This window comes from Cervus elaphus, chromosome 27, assembly GCF_910594005.1.
Source record: "Cervus elaphus chromosome 27, mCerEla1.1, whole genome shotgun sequence".
In the NCBI taxonomy this organism is placed as follows: domain Eukaryota; kingdom Metazoa; phylum Chordata; class Mammalia; order Artiodactyla; family Cervidae; genus Cervus; species Cervus elaphus.
Window position 1 is genome coordinate 49,498,125 of NC_057841.1, and position 18,573 is coordinate 49,516,697.

An 18,573-nucleotide genomic window follows, 5' to 3' on the forward strand; every position below is an offset into this window, starting at 1 on the left:
TCAATTTTGCCCCCAGATGATAAACTCCTTAGGGCTCGGGCTTTTATTTTTCTGGTACACTATGTGGGGCTGGATCCATTTGCGTTACTATATAAATATTAAATAATACTTTGTAACGATACATTTAAGTCAGATTTTGTGTATGGGCTTCAGGGGCTGAGTTGCACATTAAAGACGTTTCCCCCCAACCTTCTTTGGCCTTGCCTGTTGCTGCATTAACCATTAAGAATGCTGCATTATGCATTGTCTTGAGAGAAGGTCTATTAGCGTTTCAAGAGCATTGATCACCATTAGGTCGATTGTTGAGCCGTTATTCTTGTGTTTCCATCTAGAGAGCAGCAATTTACCTGGGATCCAGCTGGATACAGTGACCACTGCTGACTTTTTGGATGTGCTCACCCATACCAAGCCTTCAGCAAAAAGTCTGACTCAGAGATACGCAGCCTGGCAAAGTGAGTTCGAGTCTGTGTGAGGTCACATTTACCCTGACTTGGCCGCAAAGAAAACCACAGAGGCCTCCTCATTGATTAGTGTCAGTTTACAGAAAGAACAGAAAATTGGAATAGAAAACAGAAAATTACCTTGAATATTGGATTAATTTGGACAACTGTACTACTTTGGAAATAGATATTTTCATGGTTAATGTCAGCAAAATACTGAAGATTCTAATTACAGGTATGTATGCTCTGAGGTCATGCAGTGGAGACTTTTCTCACAGTGAGACCCCATAAAATTTTTAGTGTTCCTCCTTTGCGAACTGGCATTTTTATTTTGAAAAAGGTGTGGTTAGGAAAGTTGTGTTGGGATGCACAGGGTGGTTCTGAGTTGGGGAGCCAATCAGAAGCAAAGCTTGACAGACCATCTGACCAGTGGACAGTTCAAGGGCACATAAGGGTGAGAGCATGGAAGGAAGCGGTTTGCTTCCTTCTTCTGACAATATCCTGAATCTCATCAGCTCTCCCTGATTCTGACTCCAGCCATTCTATCAGCAGAGCCAACTCAGACTAGCCCCACTCAGGAATGTCACTGGCCCATCTCTGAGTGAAAGTCACTCAGTCGTGTCTGACTCTTTGCGACCCCATGGACTATTCAGTCCATGGAATTCTCCAGGCCAGAATACTGGAGTGGGTAGCCGTCCCTTTCTCCAGGAGATCTTCACAATCCAGGGATCGAACCCAGGTCTCCCACACTGCAGGCAGATTCTTTACCAGCTGAGCCACCAGGGAAGCCCATCTCTGGAGATGAGCTGATAGCAGTGGGGACAAGCAACCACTCTCCCCACCCACCAGTTGCAGTGTTTTGAGTTCTGGCGCCTGTTAACATCTTCACATCTCACACCCTGTGTGTTCAGCCCTTCTCTTTCCATTGCCACGGCTCCTCGTTGGATCCAAAGCTTAGGATGGGATACCTGAGCTCCTGGAATAGTCGTCCCTGCTCTTAGGGTCCTCCTTAGTCTCCTTATGGGTTTGGAAACAGCTGGAAACATCTCATTCAGAAACCCACAATCTGAGGCATCCACGTGCAGATCCTGGTACATTTTGAAGACTTTCACTAAGTAATGCTGCCTCTCCCCCCACCTAGAACTTTCCCACGGTAGTCACCTTCTGTTGTCTCCCTTGCCTTATTGTCTTCATCTGGCTAACACCCTGTTAGCCAGACTCATCCAGAAAACACTTCCAGGAAAAAAGGACATTTTGGCTAAATAGTCCAAAGGATTTCACCCTTTAAAAAAAAAACAACACCTTGGGGTATTGATCATTTTGAATAGAATATTCTCAAATGCCTCTTAAAACATCATTTCATGGAAAATGTAATCAAATTGAAAATATACCCTTATAAAACAAGTTTAAAAGAAACTAGAAGACATTTCATCCTAGCAGAAGCGCAAGTGAAACTTCTTCATGGTCACTCGGTATGGCCCTGAGCAGCGCGGCCGACAGCCAGGATATGGAGGTCTCCAGGTTCAACGGCCCCACTGCTGTCCTGCTCAATTTCCAAGAGCTGCCTTCTGTGCTTTTGGGGTTATTTTCTTTGTCCGGCTGTCAGCTGACATTTCTTACAGCTTTTAGGGCATTTGCTTGTGGCCTTTGCCATCCTTTCTGATTTCATAAAATCTCAAGTGGATGGAACCTCTACTTGGAAAGCAGAGGTACTGTACGTGTACTTAAGATATACCGTACTTAAGATGTATGGTACTTAACATGTACTGTACGTGTACTTACGGGCAAAGGAGCAGAGGAGGGCTCCTGTGGGCAGCATGTTTTGTGACAACAGGGTTGTCACAAGCTAAGGTTGCCACTTAGCTTACTGTCCCAGGGTTTCTGACTCTGTTCAGGTAAGTGAACATTTGATCATCCTTCCCGCAAATAAATGTAACCTTCCATTTCCAAAACCCACCCTCACATCCTTCCTCCTTTTCTTTTGAGACTCTAAATTCATCTTTGTAACACTTCCACCTACATTCAATCACATTCTCCTTTCCCCATTCCTTGGAAAGTTTGTCTACAAATGATCGTGCATGACTGTTCTTGGATCATGCATGACTGTTCTTAGGCCTTTATTTTAGTGGCTTCTTCATCAGTTTTATACATTATCTAATGACTTCCTGCTTTGGATGAAATGAAATGTAGCTTTTTCATTCCTTTGCCCCATCCATACCACACACATATGTCTTTCCCTATTGTCCTCAAATAGTTTTATTACAGTTTTAGGTTAACTCAATAATCATATTTTTATGACTTTGTTCATTGTACATTGTTCACCCCAGAGGCAAGAATCGATCAGGTTACATTTCCTTTCTTGATGGGTTTTGTCTGTCTCCTTTTTTTCATTTGCTTAATTTTCTAAGTATTTATTCTTAGTTTTCTTGGCAAATTCTGAGATTTGTTAGATGCCCATCAGTGTTGAGGGCTTCCCTGATAGCTCAGTTGGTAAAGAATCACCCTGCAATGCAGGACAGCCCGATTTGATTCTTTGGTTGGGAAGATCCACTGGAGAAGGGATAGGCTACCCACTCCAGCATTCTTGGGCTTCCCTTGTGGCTCGGCTGGTGAAGAATATACCTGCAAAGAGGGGGAGCCCTGGGTTCCATCCCTGGGTTGGGAAGGTCCCTGGGATAAGGGAAGGGCTACCCACTCCAGTATTCTGGCCTGGAGAATTCCATGGACTGTATAGTCCATAGAGTCGCAGAGTCGGACATGACTGAGCAACTTTCACTTTCATCAGTGTTCTCTTCTAAATGGCCAAATACATCATATAAACCTTCAAGTCCATTCCCATGCACTCTGGTCCTGGAGGGAAGGGGATGGGGACCAGAACACCGGTGCAGCGTAAGCAGAGATTTACCTAATCCTGTTTTCAGCCCTGCATCTCACCCTGGCCCACCCTCAACCCCACAGTCTCCAAGGCCTTGATGTTCACAGGTCCACTCTCCCAGAGTAAACCTCCTCTCCTGCCTCGCTGAGGGTGCTCATCTGGCTGCTCAGGGTGGGGAGGGTTTCTGGGCTTCCAGCCACTTTCCCAGCTTTGAACCAATTCCTTGCTTCTCAGACTTGCCCCACACCTCACCACCTCTCTGCTCAGTGTCTCCAAGCCTTGAGTCTTTGAGGTCGTCTTACAGGATGAATTCTGTTTTTTTTTCTTTGCATTGATTTTAGCAAATGCTCCAACCTCTTCACAGATCCTAGATTACTGTACTCTCTCATCCACCGATGTCTCCTCTCCCACTCTTGTGGGTTTATTCCAACTTCATTCCTCTTAAGTGGGGCTTTGAGATATCAACTAATACATGATTAATCTGTTTAGAGTCTCTGGTTATTTTTTAAAAAGTAGACTAAAAGTATATCTAAGTTTATAGGGTTATAGGAGACCAACCTGTTAGTTGTTGATGGAAATTTTAACTTATTTCCACATGTGATATTTTCTTCTAAAGCAGAGGTCAAAACTGAAATGCCTATAGAACTTCGAGCATAGTAACACATGGGTAAAGCAAGGGAAGGAGAGGTGGGGACTGTGGCCAACTGCAGAGGCCAGAACTGTCCGGAGGACACAGCAGTGACCCGGGTCCAACTGAACACGGAAATGCAGACCTTCTGACCTTTCCAAGAAAACCAGCCATGGATTTGCATTTGCCATCTCCTGATAGTTCAGACACTGGCAGTTCAGGTTCTTCACCCGATTCACCCACAGCACTCGTTCTGGCCTTCAGATGCCTTCCCTGATGGACTAGTTATCTAAAGGAACAGCAACCTCATGCTTACTGGCTCTACTCTTCATCACTTGTCAGTAGCTCCCCTGCATTACACAGCTGTGTGTACGGTTGACTGTTTACCCCACCTGAATGTTAGACCACGGCTGTGGTACTTTCTGCCACTGCTGCAGAATGGATGAAATGACACAGACCACAGACTGAGCACTGTATGTGCTTCAGAGGCTGGACGTTGTTACTGTTCTGGAGCCTTCCGCTCACTGCACATCAGCTCTTCTCTGGGGGCACTTACACCACCACCTTGAACTTGCCAGAGCTCTGTGAACCTTTAGGTACACTGTTTACATGCTTTTATTTCCCAACTAAAAGATCTGTATCTAGGAGTCGGAGCTACAGTCTGCTCGGTCTTCCTTGGTGCTTTACTCCCAGTGGGCATTTAAGAAATACTTTGATTTCCTCAGGCACAGGAGCCATTGAAACAAGCAGGCACTGAGATGTGTATGACATTAAATACTAGAAAAAGATACTGAAATCTGTTTCATTTTAATAGATGCCGTTTGAATTACGATAAACGATTTCTGGTACTTGGGCACCTCGCCTCTCAAAGACAGCAGCATACTTTGGGTAGCAGGTGGCTGGTGTAACACAGAGTTAGCAAAGGCCTTGTGCATTTATTCTGGGCAAGAATTTTGTGATTTATGTCAAAGAAAACTCTCTAATACAAACTTGGCTCCATGCAGATAACTGCTAACAGGACAAAGGGACTCTGCCACCCAAGGCAAATGTTTTAATGAAACACATTAGTGCAGTTTTAAAAGTTCTTTATTATAGGTACCCAAGGACTTGAGTTTCATCCTACATGAACCACCAGTGATCCAAAACCAACTGAACATCATCAACACAGGTGTGATCTGACTTTCCTGTACAATTCACTCCTGTAATTTTTCAATGTGGGATTAGGGTTAGGGGACGACAACTGTCACTCCAGGGGAGTCTGTGACATCCACAGCCATAGGTGTTTGATGGAGCCGTTGCTGAAGGAGGTGGGCAAGCCCCCTTTTTTCGGGGCATCATGATCTGCTCTGGGAGGGGTGGAATGGTGGGTACGCAGAGTCATTGCAGAACGAGCTGATTCTGGATGGTGAGTGTGAAGTGGGCACAACTGTGTCTCCTCCAGGAGACATCACAGTTCGCCCATCACACCAAGCACGCACCTGGCTCACGGCAGATGTGCAATAACCACCTCCTGACAGTGGATGTTCTCTAATGCCCCTTCTAGTCCTAAGGGGTCACTTGGTCCTTTTCTGGGGCCAGGACAGGATTACAGTAAAGCTGATACAAACACTATCCTTGGGGTCAGTACCAAAAGACAGTCCTTGAAGGTAATGGCTGGAAAATAAAGTCCTTTACATACCTTGGTTATTAAATCTCCTCCATGAGGCCCAACACAGACCAACAGGCTGAGCTGGGAATGTTTCTAGTAATTTCAACCTGAACCAAGATTTCTCTTTATCCTCACAGACTTCACACTGTGGACAGGTCAGTTAGAAAGCCCTCTATAACGTCTGTTAAATAAAACGGTAAACTAGGGTTTGAATGGCCTCCAGGGCCACGTGAGAGTGGAGGAAAGTGGAGCAGCCATTTCTCTTGGCGGGGCTGGGTGCACACGGCATCTTACCCTCTGGGGCCACTCACCTATCAGTCATGTCTACTGTGTGGCTTTAGCTCTAACCTGTCCCCAGACTGTCAGAGCCATTACTTAAGTGTCTAATGGGCCTCTTCTATGGACAGCAAGTCTAAAATGAAACTTATTTTCTCCTCCCTACCCACAGCTACACGTTCTAGCATTAAATTCTTATAATATTTACAGCTAAGTTTGATTGGTCCGGTGACTGCCTGAGTGCCTGTTCTGTGCTGTAGCAGACACAGTCCTGTCTGGTGGGAAGAGGAGACGTGTGAAGGTCCAAGTGTAATCAAGCGCTCGGCATGAAGGAGGGGACACTTCCTCCATTCTGCAGGCAGGACCACGTCATAGGACAGGGACACAGGATCTTCACACTGCCTTGGGCATCCTCCTTGGCCCTCCAGATCCTTCTCTTATACACTTATCTCCTAGCAGGCACTTCACACACAGCAGCGAGCAAACACTTGAGAACGCCTGGGCCAAGAAATCGCTGTTCCAGGTGCTGGGGAACAGGCCACAGGTGAACATACCAGCAGCCTCTGCTTGCACGCGGGGCCTCCCTCTTTGCAGCTCTGGTCTGAAGGAGTTCAAACATCGTAGAATGTCTCTTTTTTACTCAGGAAGACCTTCCCCACTGAACTGACTGTAGAGATGAACTCTGCCAAACTTTCCCAGATGGTTAAATGCAGACACTCCTGTATCTGCATGTCATCACCACAAACGTGGACACTTAGCATCTGCCTGATTCTATTCAAAGCCCTTAATATGTGTGCTGTGCGTTTAACTCTCACAACATGCCTGCGTGGTGGGCACCATATGGTTACTCTACCGAGAGGGGAGAGGAGGCAGGAGAGGCTGGGGAGTGGCTAGGGTCACGGAAGGGGCGGGCTGGAAGTGCTGGCCGGGCTCTGTGCCCCTGCCACCGCCCTCCTCCCCATCCGGGTGGTGTCCCGGCACTCCTGTCTTTTGCACTCTGGCACGTGCAAGGACTAAGTCCGGGCATCTGCACAGTAAGAACAGCGTTCAGCAGACAGCCAGGAGGAGGGGGAGTGGCCATTCAGCTTTGCCCCCTCCCACCTAAGACAAAGCTGATCTCTAAACAAGCATCAAAACCCGAAGCTCATCAACACTGCTGTGTGCTTCAGTAGGGGGAGCACCGAGATGATGGACAATTACATGCTGATAATCCAGGGCCCAAGAGCCCAGCAAAGGCCCAGGATCATCAGCGTATGCAAATGTACAAGGGAAGTCATTACCTACTCAGTCCCCTTCATTTTGGTGGGTTTAACATGAGAAGAATCATCCATGTTACAAGGCGAGATTTCATTTTACAGTCATGGTAACCAAGTACATAAAAGCTTGAATCTGTCCCAATAGCTTCTGAAGGATTTTTCCCACAGTGTCAGAGGCAAAAATAATGAAATCTTGCAAACGTACAGTTAATGGGGCCCGGGTGGACACTAACCTCAAAAATGCATGGTCTGTAAGACATTAAAGGCTTGATTTTAGTTTCTGCACTGTTCCTGTTAATAACAATGTCTAATTAAAACATCTGTGAAATACTGATAGTTTTAATTTTACATAAAATTTCCAAAACAACTGTTACACAGTATAATAGGTATCTGCAATGAATAGGTTATTAATGGAAATATTATTTTAAATTAAAATCAGGTTCTAAATTTAAATTAGTCATCTCTGGTTAATGAAGAGAAAAAGAAGTCACCCAGGCTGGGAATAATACAATAGCTAATCTAGTTTTCAACATCGGTGAAAGCAAATCCACTCCATCACTTGGGCTAGAGGACAATTTATTTTGCTGCTTCTGGCCTGTACTCTCCACTCGGCCCTTCTGACAGATTTCACAGCTGAACTCAGTGTTAAAACTACAGCCTAATGCACCCTTTAGTACAGTACTTTATAACTTAAAAAGATACCATTCAACTTTAGTCAGCCTGAACCCCACCAATTTACCAGTGAGGAGAGGACAGAGACCGCGAGGCTCCCTGCGGCAGACTCTCCTCCAGCCCCGCTAACCTGATGAATATTTTAAAAGGAACACTCAATCTCAGCTTTCCCTTTCTTTGGATCTCATCTTCTTTTACAAAATAAAAGGGATTAGCCAGGCTGAGTGGCTGGCTGCAATTCAATACCTTTTTTTCTAATTACTGCACAATAAAAGAGGGTTAACCGGTGAGCAGCGCTGAGTGGTCTGTCTAGGCCGGCGCTGAGTGTGTTGAGGGACTCATTCCAGTCGATGAAAAGCTGCATTTCAAGTTGCTTCAGACGGTTCACAGCAGATGCTGCAGAATGTGGTCCACGGCATGCGGGAAGCTCTCACAGGTTAAGTAAGGAGCTGGGTTAATTTTGTCTTCGTCTGCTGCTCGATATTTCCCTGAAATGAAAGTAAAGCCCGTGAACAAAGGCTACTGTCAGGACGCCAGAGTAATCACGGCCCGTGAGCAACCGGGCCCCCACAGGCCGCCCTGACAGCGCCGAGAGAATCGGGGGCTCCAGAGCCCCCAAAGCACCTTCCATCCAGGCTGCAGGATGCCACGAGGCAATCCAAAGCCCAATGTGTTGAGCATTTCCCAGGCCCTCTGGTCTCTCAGCAACGGATGCCAGATCCCAGGTACTGGGTCACCTGACAGTTAAGGGTGCCCTCAAATCTCCTCACCTGGTGAAATTCGTTTTCCTCCCCCACCAGCCCTAAAGACACGGACGGTGATTAAATCAGTGCTTTTACACGAGACCCAGACCCCACAGGACAGAGGCCTTGTCAGCTCACGGGTGACTGGGACTGCATGTGCTGCTGCCCAGCAGGAAGCCCGTGAACGGGCAAATGAGCGCGCCGGGCAGGGAGAGACGGATGGTCACGGTGCTCATGTGCAGGCTGGCGGACAGGCTGCCCGGCAGGGCACTGAGGAATTCAAGACCCACAAATGAACAGCCCAGCACAGCAGAGGAAGTGCTCACACAGGGTCACAGAGCTGATCTGACACATGTACATCAGGCCGTGCATGACCCCCATTTAGACACCCTTAATGTGTCCCAGTGCTCTTCAGAAGGAGCCCCAAATGTCTTGTTGCCTACCAGGCCCTCAGTCACCCAACTCAGCACCCCTCACACGGTAGGCATTCTGTAGCACTTGTTAAATTAAAGAAAGAAGGAAGGAAGGAAAGGGATGGAGGTGGGGGGGGCGGTGCAGAACACTGCTTCCATCAAGGCCCTGGGGATGAGGCCGTCTGCCCTGCGGCCTTGGTGCGGCCTCTGCACTTGCCCTTTCTGCATGCTCTCTCATCACCCTTTCTGTGAGCCTCTATTTATTTTTCTGCAATTTCCAGTATTCTCTGCCTAAATCTAGGCTTCCAAACAATAGGCTCACCATTTTCTACAATACAGTCCCTTTTGTTTTCTACAACTACCTAAGAGGTTTTGTCCAGCAAACACAAAGCCTGAAAACCCCCAGCCCACAACGTGGCACTGTGGTGGTGACATTGCTCCTGTCCTGCCTTGCTGACTTGTGAATTCCTACAGGAAAGGAGCCAGCATCAAACGCACAAAGGTAAACTTCCCCAGCATCCTCAAGGCACCTGTCCACAGCATGGTCCACACAGCAAACTCTCCTGCTCATTTCTTCTTAAGCTTAAATCCCATTGAGTTACCCTTTGCAAGGTTTCTGCTTGGTCTCACAGGTAAGTTAATGACTACTTTTTACTATACCACCCACTTCTTGGATCTAGTTGTCTAAGGACCGATGTGTGAAAGTCAGGGTTCTTAGCCATGGAGAGAAGGGCTTGCAGCATGCTTCTGCTTGGTCTGGCCCTGGGGCTTCTACAAAGTACAAACTGACACAGCGGCTTACGTATGTGTGCAAGTTTTAGCAACCTGCACTGTGTCTGGCATGTGGCAGGTGCTCAACAGTGCTGGCCAAGTGAGTGGAGCAGGCCACCGTCACTCACGCCTGACTCAGCACGGCAGTCTGAGTACTCTCCTGGATGAATAAATGTAAACGGAGGCAGAACGCTGGAAGCCATGTTGACAACATTGGACAAAGGGTGATCCCGTCTCTCCTAGGTCACTGTTTTACATGCTAAATAGAATTAGATTCTGGTCAGGGCTAGTCAAAAGTCTTTATTAACAAATCATGGAGCAAATGTATACTGAGCATTTAACTTGTGTTACTGAGAAACAAATTACTCAAGACCACTGAATAAGTGAAAATTTCCATGGTAATTTTCAACACTGGGAAGCTGAGCACTTGTCCACTGCATTCAGTTCAAATCCATCAGTGGAACCAGCAGCTCTGTACGCTTGCAGAACAGTGGTCTTACTTGGGATTTTTTTTTTTTTTCCCTGACCAAAGATGGACAGTACAAATGGGCCTGTTTTCATGAGCTGAACTTAGCTACATAACTAAGTTAGACATTTTAGATGTGACTGTGTGGAGCTGCTGGCTTCTCTAAGCCCTCTGTGATGGGCTGACCACAGCCAACGGCCAGTCAGAAAAGAAGGCAGAACCACGGCGACCAGCTCGGGGGAGCTGGGCCCACAAGACACTGGTAGAACAGCAGTTTTAATACTTGGTGTAAATCCTTAATTATGTGAGCTAAGAAAGGAAATGTTCACGGGAACGCAAGAATAGAAATAGTTATCTGTGGATTTCCTCAATGACCGGATCATAAAATGGTCAATGTCAGGAATCTGAAAATTCACACACAAGGAAAGATGATGAGTGCGCCTGTTTTTCTTGATTCCCTGATATGTCCCGTCATCCTCTTCGCTTCCATCAAAGCAGAGTGATGTTCCAGGGAAAGCGGTGATCATTTTGAATGAGAAATGTGCAAAAACACTGTTAGTTCTAAAGTGACTAGAGTCACCATCTGCAAGGTTCCACCAGTTCACCCCTACACCTCCTGCATGAGAAGACTGTTTCCCTCTTCGTTCACACTGTGTGTGTTCAGCTGCACAGTTGTGTCTGACTCTTTTGCAACCCCATGGACTGCAGCCCACCAGGCTTCTCTGTCCATGGGATTCTCCAGGCAAGAAAACTGAAGTGTGTTGCCATTACCTACTCCAGGGGATCTTCCTGAACCAAGGATCAAACCTGAGTCTCTTGCATCTCCTGCACTGGCAAGCAGATTCTTTACCACTAGTGCCACCTGGGAAGCCAGCCCCACGCACAGGGCCTGGGAAGTACCTCTTATTCAATTATAGAAGCATCTCGTGTTTGTTTGTTTGTTTTTAAATTCAAAATAGCTTTCATGCAACCACATTTTCTTGAACAAACATCACAGTCATGAGTAAATATACGTTTTTCTAAAAATTTCCTGGTGGCAGGTCTTCTATGACTGTGTAAATCCTCCCTTTTCTGGACAACCTGTATGAAGCCAGGCATATGAACTCAAAGAGCCATTTATGGAATCTTCTGCTGTTACTGTTCAGTCACTACTCTGACTCTCCCCATGGACTGCAGCCCACCAGGCTCCTCTGTCCATGGGATTTTCTAGACGAGAATACTGGAGTGGGTTGCCATTTCCTTCTCCAGGGATTTCCCATCCCAGGGACTGAACCCGCATCTCCTGCATACGCAGGCAGATTCTTTTTTTTTTCCGCAGGCAGATTCTTAACTGCTGGGCCACCAGGGAAGCCCACAGAAACCCTTATCTGCTATTTAATTGATCAGAGTCTGATGACAATTCTTGGAACGGACCCCTGTGTCATCCTCAAACATGTTCTATTAGTTCTAAGCTCAGTAGGTACCCTCTGGCAGCAGGTGTGGGGGAGACCTGTTCACTTTATCTGGAAAGGCTGATCACGTTCTCAGCACAGAAGTACACGCCCACCCACAGCTGTCATGCCTTGTCTTTCCTTACCTTGAGAGGATTTTATTCATCACACTCCACACTGGAAAATGGCACAGAGCTACAAGGGAGCAGTCCAGCCCCATCATCTATAAACAGCCCCAAGAGGTGAAGGGTTCTGACAGAATCTCAGAGTCAGTGTACAGCTGAGACCTAGACCCAAGACACCTAACTGGTCTGCTGTCATCATGATACTGTATCAGCTGAGGCTTCCCCATTAAGTTCTTTCCCTTTCCTTAAATATACTTGAGGGACCACACCCAGTTTACTTAATTTTGATATAGGAAATTGTTACTAAAACAGTACATGAAAAGACAAGAAAAAAGTTTTTTTATGTGTTTTTAAAACAACATTAACACAAAGTTATCACTTAGCTAGTCAGTCCCCAAAGAGGTCAACATCATTTTATACCTAGTGCAAAAAGAAAGGATATTTTTACAGAGCCCCACGATCAATGGGTTTTTGGTCAACTGGTGATTTGTATATCCATAAAATCATATAAAGGCTAACTGTCTTGTGTATGACTATCTCTGAGAAAGTGTGAAAACACCTCTGAACTCAGATCTGATCTTCCTAGCTCACATCATCTTTCTTCCCTGCAATCCTATGCCCACTTTATTTTTGCTTTGTGGCAGAAAAAGAATTAAAGTACCCAGTGGGCTTTGCCATTTTTTCAAAGACTATTCTTTAAGAATGGTGTATTCTACCATTCTGTTTCAGAGAAAGCTTGTACAGAAGATACGTACCTGTCTTGACTAAGATGCCCCGCATGCCGGCATTCTGAGCCCCACCAACATCATCTCTGCAGTCCTAGAAAAGCGTGACGAAGCGTTTAGTCCAGTGTCTTCAATGAGCTCGCCAACCAACCAACCTACCAGCAATTTATTAGGCTGGGATGGCCAACTGCAATCCCATGTTTTTTCTTAAAACGAGAGCGAGGGAGGTATAAAAAAGGATAAACCCATGTGTAATAGTCTGAGGGAGCACACCAACTGTAAAGGGAAGCATCACGGAGGCAGAGGTAGAAAACAGAGTAGTAACCCTGGTAACCAAACATGAAAAGGGCACTGACAAGCCTTCATGTTTTGCCACATGTCCATCTTATTTCTTTTTTTTAAATATTTTTCATTTTTATTTACTCGTTTGCACCAGGTCTTAGTTGCAGCATGTGGGATTTAGTTCACCGACAAGGGATCAAACCTGGGTCTCCTGCACTGGGAGCAGAGTCTCAACCACTGGACCACCAGGGAAGTTCCCATCTATCTCCTTTTAAAGCAGATCATGGAAAAAAGATATTTTATCATTTGGCAGCTCTGAAGGCAAATGATCCAACTGCAGGGCAGTGAGTGAACTAGGTTCAGAAGACAGCTCTCATGCTGCCCACGCAAGACATTATCCTTACTTTTCATCCAACTGTCAGTAATAGGAGGAAGCAAGTCAGATCGTATACTTCAACAGATTCTGAGACTGTCTTCACACTTAGGAATAACAGACCAGTTTAAAAGGGAAGCTCTTGTTTTTCAATTCTTACTCAAGATAGGGGTGAATATACTCAGCTAACTGTAATAAATGCAAGGCAATAAAAATTCAAGAACTGGGAGAAACATCAATAAAATCAATCCTGCCATCTCATGTCTAGAAGCAGAATTTATTCAGATCATGCTCAAAGAAAAACTTTTCCCTTAAAATCATTCATGTAATTTAACAACCACCCTTGGAAATGAGTCTCAGAATTTCTGTCAAAATCTTCACTCAAGGTCTAACTCAAAACCTTTTCTGTTGCATCTAAACCTGCCTTGTTGAAGCAGGCAAGACAGGGGAGAGGGAAAGGAAGAAGGAGGTGGGAAAATGTAGACATGAAAAGGGAGGGAAAGCTACCCCTCTCTCAGACAACAACCCTCCGTGCAGCTGAATTCTGCTATCGCATGCCCTTCCCACCTTCCATGTTGTGCCAATAGCAGGGTCTCCAGGGACAAAGAATTCTGAAATCTCCAGGCTAAGGTAACCACTTTCTTGAATACACATTTGCCTAGAAAAGTCAGCTAAAGGCCTGCCAGAGGGACAAGTTGTTACTGAAAAGATGGTTTTTCAAAGCAGGACTGAGTCCAGTGATATCTGGTGGGTGTTGGTGCAGGAACCTAGCAGAAGGGGGCAGTCAGGAGGACTGTGGTCCCTGAGCAGCAGCACAGTTCAACACAGCGGGACCTACAGTTGCTTCTGGAGGGAGCCTGGGGCCTCGGGCCCTACTTCCAGCCATGCCACTCAGCAGCCCTGGGACTTCCGTCATGAGGCCTACCTCTCTGGGCTAAGGTTTCTCAGCTTGTAAAGTGAGGAGGTTTGGACCAGACAATCTCGATGGGCCCTTCCAGCCTAAGGCATTATTATTCAAAATTGAAACATAATCCTCGCCACCTACTGACCACAAGGTAGTGTGCTTTCCAGTGGTTTCCCCTCACAGCACACATAGAAAATAATGTTTTCCCAGTAAGTTCAGTCACTCAGTCATCTCCGACTCTTTGTGACCCCATGGATTGCAGCACGCCAGGTTTCCCTGTCCATCACCAACTCCGGGAGATTACTCAAACTCATGTCCATCAGGTCAGGGATGCCATCCAACCGTCTCATCCTCTGTCGTCCCCTTCTCCCCCTGCCTTTAATCTTTCCCAGCATCAGGGTCTTTTCAAATGAGTCAGTTCTTCCCATCAGGTGGCCAAAGTATTGGAGCTTCAGTATCAGTCCTTCCAATGAACACCCAGGACTGATTTCCTTTAGGATGGACTGGATGGATATGCTTGCAGTCCAAAGGCTCTCAAGAGTCTTCTCCAACACCATAGTTCAAAATCATCAATTGTTCGGTACTCAACTTTCTTTACAGTCCAACTTTCACATCCATTCATGACTACTAGAAAAACCGTAAGATTTGACTAGACGGATCTTTGTTGGCAAAGTAATGTCTCTGCTTTTTAATATGCTGTCTAGGTTTGTCACATCTTTTCTTCCAAGGAGCAAGCGTCTTTTAATTTCATGGCGGCAATTACCATCTGCAGTGATTTTGGAGCCCCTCAAAACAAGGTTTCTCACTGTTTCCATTGTTTCCCCATCTATTTGCCACGGAGTGATGGGACCAGATGCCATGATCTTAGTTTTCTGAATATTGAGCTTTAAGCCAACTTTTTCACTCTCCTCTTTCACTTTCATCAAGAGGCTCTTTAGTTCTTCTTCACTTTCTGCCATAAGGGTGATGTCATCTGCATATCTGAGGTTATTAATATTTCTCCCGGCAATCTTGATTCCAGCTTGTGCTTCCTCCAGCCCAACGTTTCTCATGATGTACTCTGCATATAAGTTAAATAAGCAGGGTGACAATATACAGCCTTGACGTACTCCTTTTCCTATTTGGAATCAGTCCGTTGTTCCATGTCCGGTTCTAACTTCTGCTTCTTGACCTGCATACAGATTTCTCAGGAGGCAGATCAGGTGGTCTGGTATTCCCATCTCTTGAAGAATTTTCCACAGTTTATTGTGATCCACACAGTCAAAGGCTTTGGCATAGTCAGTAAAGCAGGCATAGATGTTTTTCTGGAACTCTCTTGCTTTTTTGATGACCCAATGGATGTTGACAATTTGATCACTGGTTCCTCTGCCTTTTCTAAATCCAGTTTGAACATCTGAAGTTCCCGGTTCACGTACAGTTGAAGCCTGGCTTAGAGAATTTTGAGCATTACTTTGCTAGTGTGTGAGATGAGTGCAGTTGTGCAGCAGTTTGAACATTCTTTGGTATTGCCTTTCTTACCAGGGTAAACTGACAATGTGCTCATAGCCAAAGGTCATACTGGCTAGGACATCTGGTCACCAGGGCCAGCCCTGCCACTCAAAGGCCTGGGCAATCATTATCTTTAGCTATCTGTGGCAAATTGGGAAGTTCTTCCATAAAGCATATACTAGGAAAAAAAAATCAACAGTGAGAGAACTCTTTAGGTACAGGTGGTCTCTGCATTAACGAATAGTCAAAAAAAAATTTAAGTTTTCTTCAAAAATACATATAAAGCATTTAACTGTCTTGTATCTGGTGGTCTTTTGAATTGTATATATCTCATCACACTATGAAGATTGTCAGAAATAATCAACATTTCAGTTCTTTAGAATACCAGTAAACAACTACTGGAAAGCCTGCTTTATGGGCGGCCTCTTATTACCATCTGACAATCACCAGTAACGGGTCTGCTTGTGTTTCGAAGCAGTGCTCTGAAGCTGGCTCCTTCCAGCAGGACAGGTGAGCCCAGGGCACTTCCTGGGCTTTTCTACTTACATCTCCAATCATCACGGTCTCCTCGGGTTCACAGCCAGTGCCCCGCAACGCCTCCAGAAAGAACGTTTTCTCTGGTTTCCCCACGACCGTGGCTTTGGTATCTGTGGCATACTCTAAAGCAGTTACAAATGGTCCAGGCCCCAGGGCTAAGCCATCTTTCCTCTTGTAATACCTGGCTTTGTGGATTGCTATCAGAGGCGCTCCATCCAGGAGTAACCTAGACAGACAGAGACAATGGTAATTGGCTAAAAGCAAGGCTTTTTTATGAGTGGAAAAGAATGTCAGACTTACAACAAAGTGGTTTTATTCACTCACAGAAACAAATAGTTTCATATTAACTTTTAATGACTTGCTGTCTTCTAATGAATTTGCTAGGACTGCTGGGAATTACACTCAGATACACTAAAGAAAGGTGATAGATTATTAAATTTGGGATTGCTTCAACCTTTTACCTTTAGTGGTTTCAGACACTTTACCCAACTCATCAGGGAAAGAGAATTAAGAGAAGTAAAGCTAAATAAGACACTCGAGGGAAGAAGCTTAACTTAATGAGACAAGTTGTTTCAACCTCCCTAATGGTAAGCAGGAGGCTCCTGAGCCTGTTATAATATGACTCAACTGCTGTGCAGTGACACGTTTAGCTAACTCCTAAAATACCTGGCTCCCTCTTTTCTCTACTCCAAAATGTAAGATTCTAATTCAGAAATTTCATAGAGCATTTTACAAATATTTTCTGCTTGTATCATCCCCTCTTCATTTTACCCTTTGACTGCTTCTGCTGTTACTCTGAAAATCAGGCCATTTTCACTGAAGGACAAAGCAGTAAGGCTTAAGGGGAAATGTCAAGTCCCTTCCTTTTTCCTGATGTAGGACAAACACTCTCACACCAACTGAAAGGGCATGAAGAGTTTTCTCGTTAGAGAACCAAACTGCATACAGTTAAGGATCCTCATTAATGACTCAGGCAAAACATAACAAAAGAAATCCCCCAAGCCCCACAATCCCATCCACAAATAATCTGCCTTCCATCCCAACACTGCTGCCTACATACAGTCACACAGCAAGAGTCACACACCCATTATCATCGAGTCATATACGGGACATGACAGTCTTCCTAAGCTGCTTTTAACCAATGGAATAAATGATCTCACTAGCTTAATTTACTTTAAGTCATCTACTTAGTTAAAATATTTAGTATGTCCATTGAGGCAGAATTCATCACATCTTACCCTTCACAATTATGAGTAATTAAGCGCTCAACTATGAAACTGCTAAATTATTCTTGTCAGTGGGCATGGAAATGCCTTCCTGTGGGAGATGCAGGATTCAGACATTTATGATTAAATATTTTATTAAGTAAAAACCAATAGTGGCCTATTACAGGGTCTTATTGTTAGTTACTACGAATTGCTCACAGCACAGGATGGATCCTTCAAATTTATTCTCTAATATTAATACAAATTTATTTCTTAAGCAGATCTTAAAATCCAACGGTTAGGAAACCTGATAAGGCCACTATGCTGGCCCTAAAGAACCACAGCTGATCGAAACAAGAGAATAATGAGTGATTTATCTATCTCCCCTTTTGTCACCCTGCCCCCAATCCCATTTATTTGCTACTCTACCACGGAACTGGAATTCTTTATGCAACAGACCTCAAAATTGCTTTTCACTTACACAGCTAAACTAAAAACTCACTTGATTTAGCTTTGTTAATATTTTATTATGTATTAACTGGGTATAAGACTTATCAGCTTGATGGATGTGTGTACTTAATTCCCAGGCAGTGCTTTAGAGCCTTCCCTGGAAGGGCTGAAGCTGTGGGTTCCTCTGCATTTCTCTAAATGGGAACTGGTTCCACATGGGCCTGGAGAAGACAGGCATCTCTCAGGGAAGTGGTTCCTGCTTCTGTCATTCTTCTCTGTATAGCAGAAGATTTACTGAATCTTAGCAAGAGCCAAGGCATGTTCAGGGTAGACTGAAAGGTAAATTATTTTCTAGGACACAGATTAAAAGTTTTTTTTTTTTTTTAATAGTTAACACTTCCAAAAATAAGAGAAAATAGACACCATACTACTTAGAGGTGTTTGTACACTTCCTAGGCAGGGCAATTGATTTCTTTGTTATCAGAAGTAACACATCGACAAGAAATCTGAGGATTTTCTATCTCTATTTGACTATAAGTCCATTGAGGTACAAGAAACAAGGAAAAAGGCATCAAGAAGGCCTCATGCAGAAATCCTTGGCTATAAATTCCATGTAGGCCAAGGGAAAAAACTACAAAAAAGACCTAGCCAGGAAGCACATTATTGAAAGGGATGGTAAAGAACACCAAGTCCAGCACACTCCATTTTACAAGATCATCCGGCAATGCCAGCTGAGACCAAGGAGAGCAGGAACCCAGAACTCCAGAAAACCACTTTTCTAAGGAAAAAAAAACAAAAACAAGAGCAACTTTTTACCATTTCTGCTGAAGATGGAGCATGTGGAAATGAATTACATGGCAGCTTAA

At 44.9% G+C, this 18,573-nt stretch overlaps 2 protein-coding genes across 13 annotated transcripts in view; one reads left to right on the forward strand and one right to left on the reverse strand.

Moving 5' to 3' along the window:
• KATNAL2 (katanin catalytic subunit A1 like 2) overlaps positions 1–736 on the forward strand; it is a 96,689-nt gene extending 95,953 nt beyond the window's left edge. For all 7 annotated transcript variants that reach the window (XM_043889191.1, XM_043889195.1, XM_043889198.1 and 4 more), the window contains one exon: positions 333–736. In XM_043889191.1, the coding sequence (XP_043745126.1) occupies positions 333–472 (140 nt within the window). In that variant the 3' untranslated portion in view covers positions 473–736. The remainder of the gene's footprint in view (positions 1–332) is intronic.
• A 4,275-nt stretch (positions 737–5,011) lies between these two features.
• Positions 5,012–18,573, reverse strand: part of HDHD2 (haloacid dehalogenase like hydrolase domain containing 2) — a 44,236-nt gene continuing 30,674 nt past the window's right edge. For all 6 annotated transcript variants that reach the window (XM_043888864.1, XM_043888865.1, XM_043888866.1 and 3 more), the window contains 3 exons: positions 16,062–16,278; positions 12,499–12,562; positions 5,012–8,283 (listed from right to left, as the gene is read on the reverse strand). In XM_043888864.1, the coding sequence (XP_043744799.1) occupies positions 8,180–8,283; positions 12,499–12,562; positions 16,062–16,278 (385 nt within the window). In that variant the 3' untranslated portion in view covers positions 5,012–8,179. The remainder of the gene's footprint in view (positions 8,284–12,498; positions 12,563–16,061; positions 16,279–18,573) is intronic.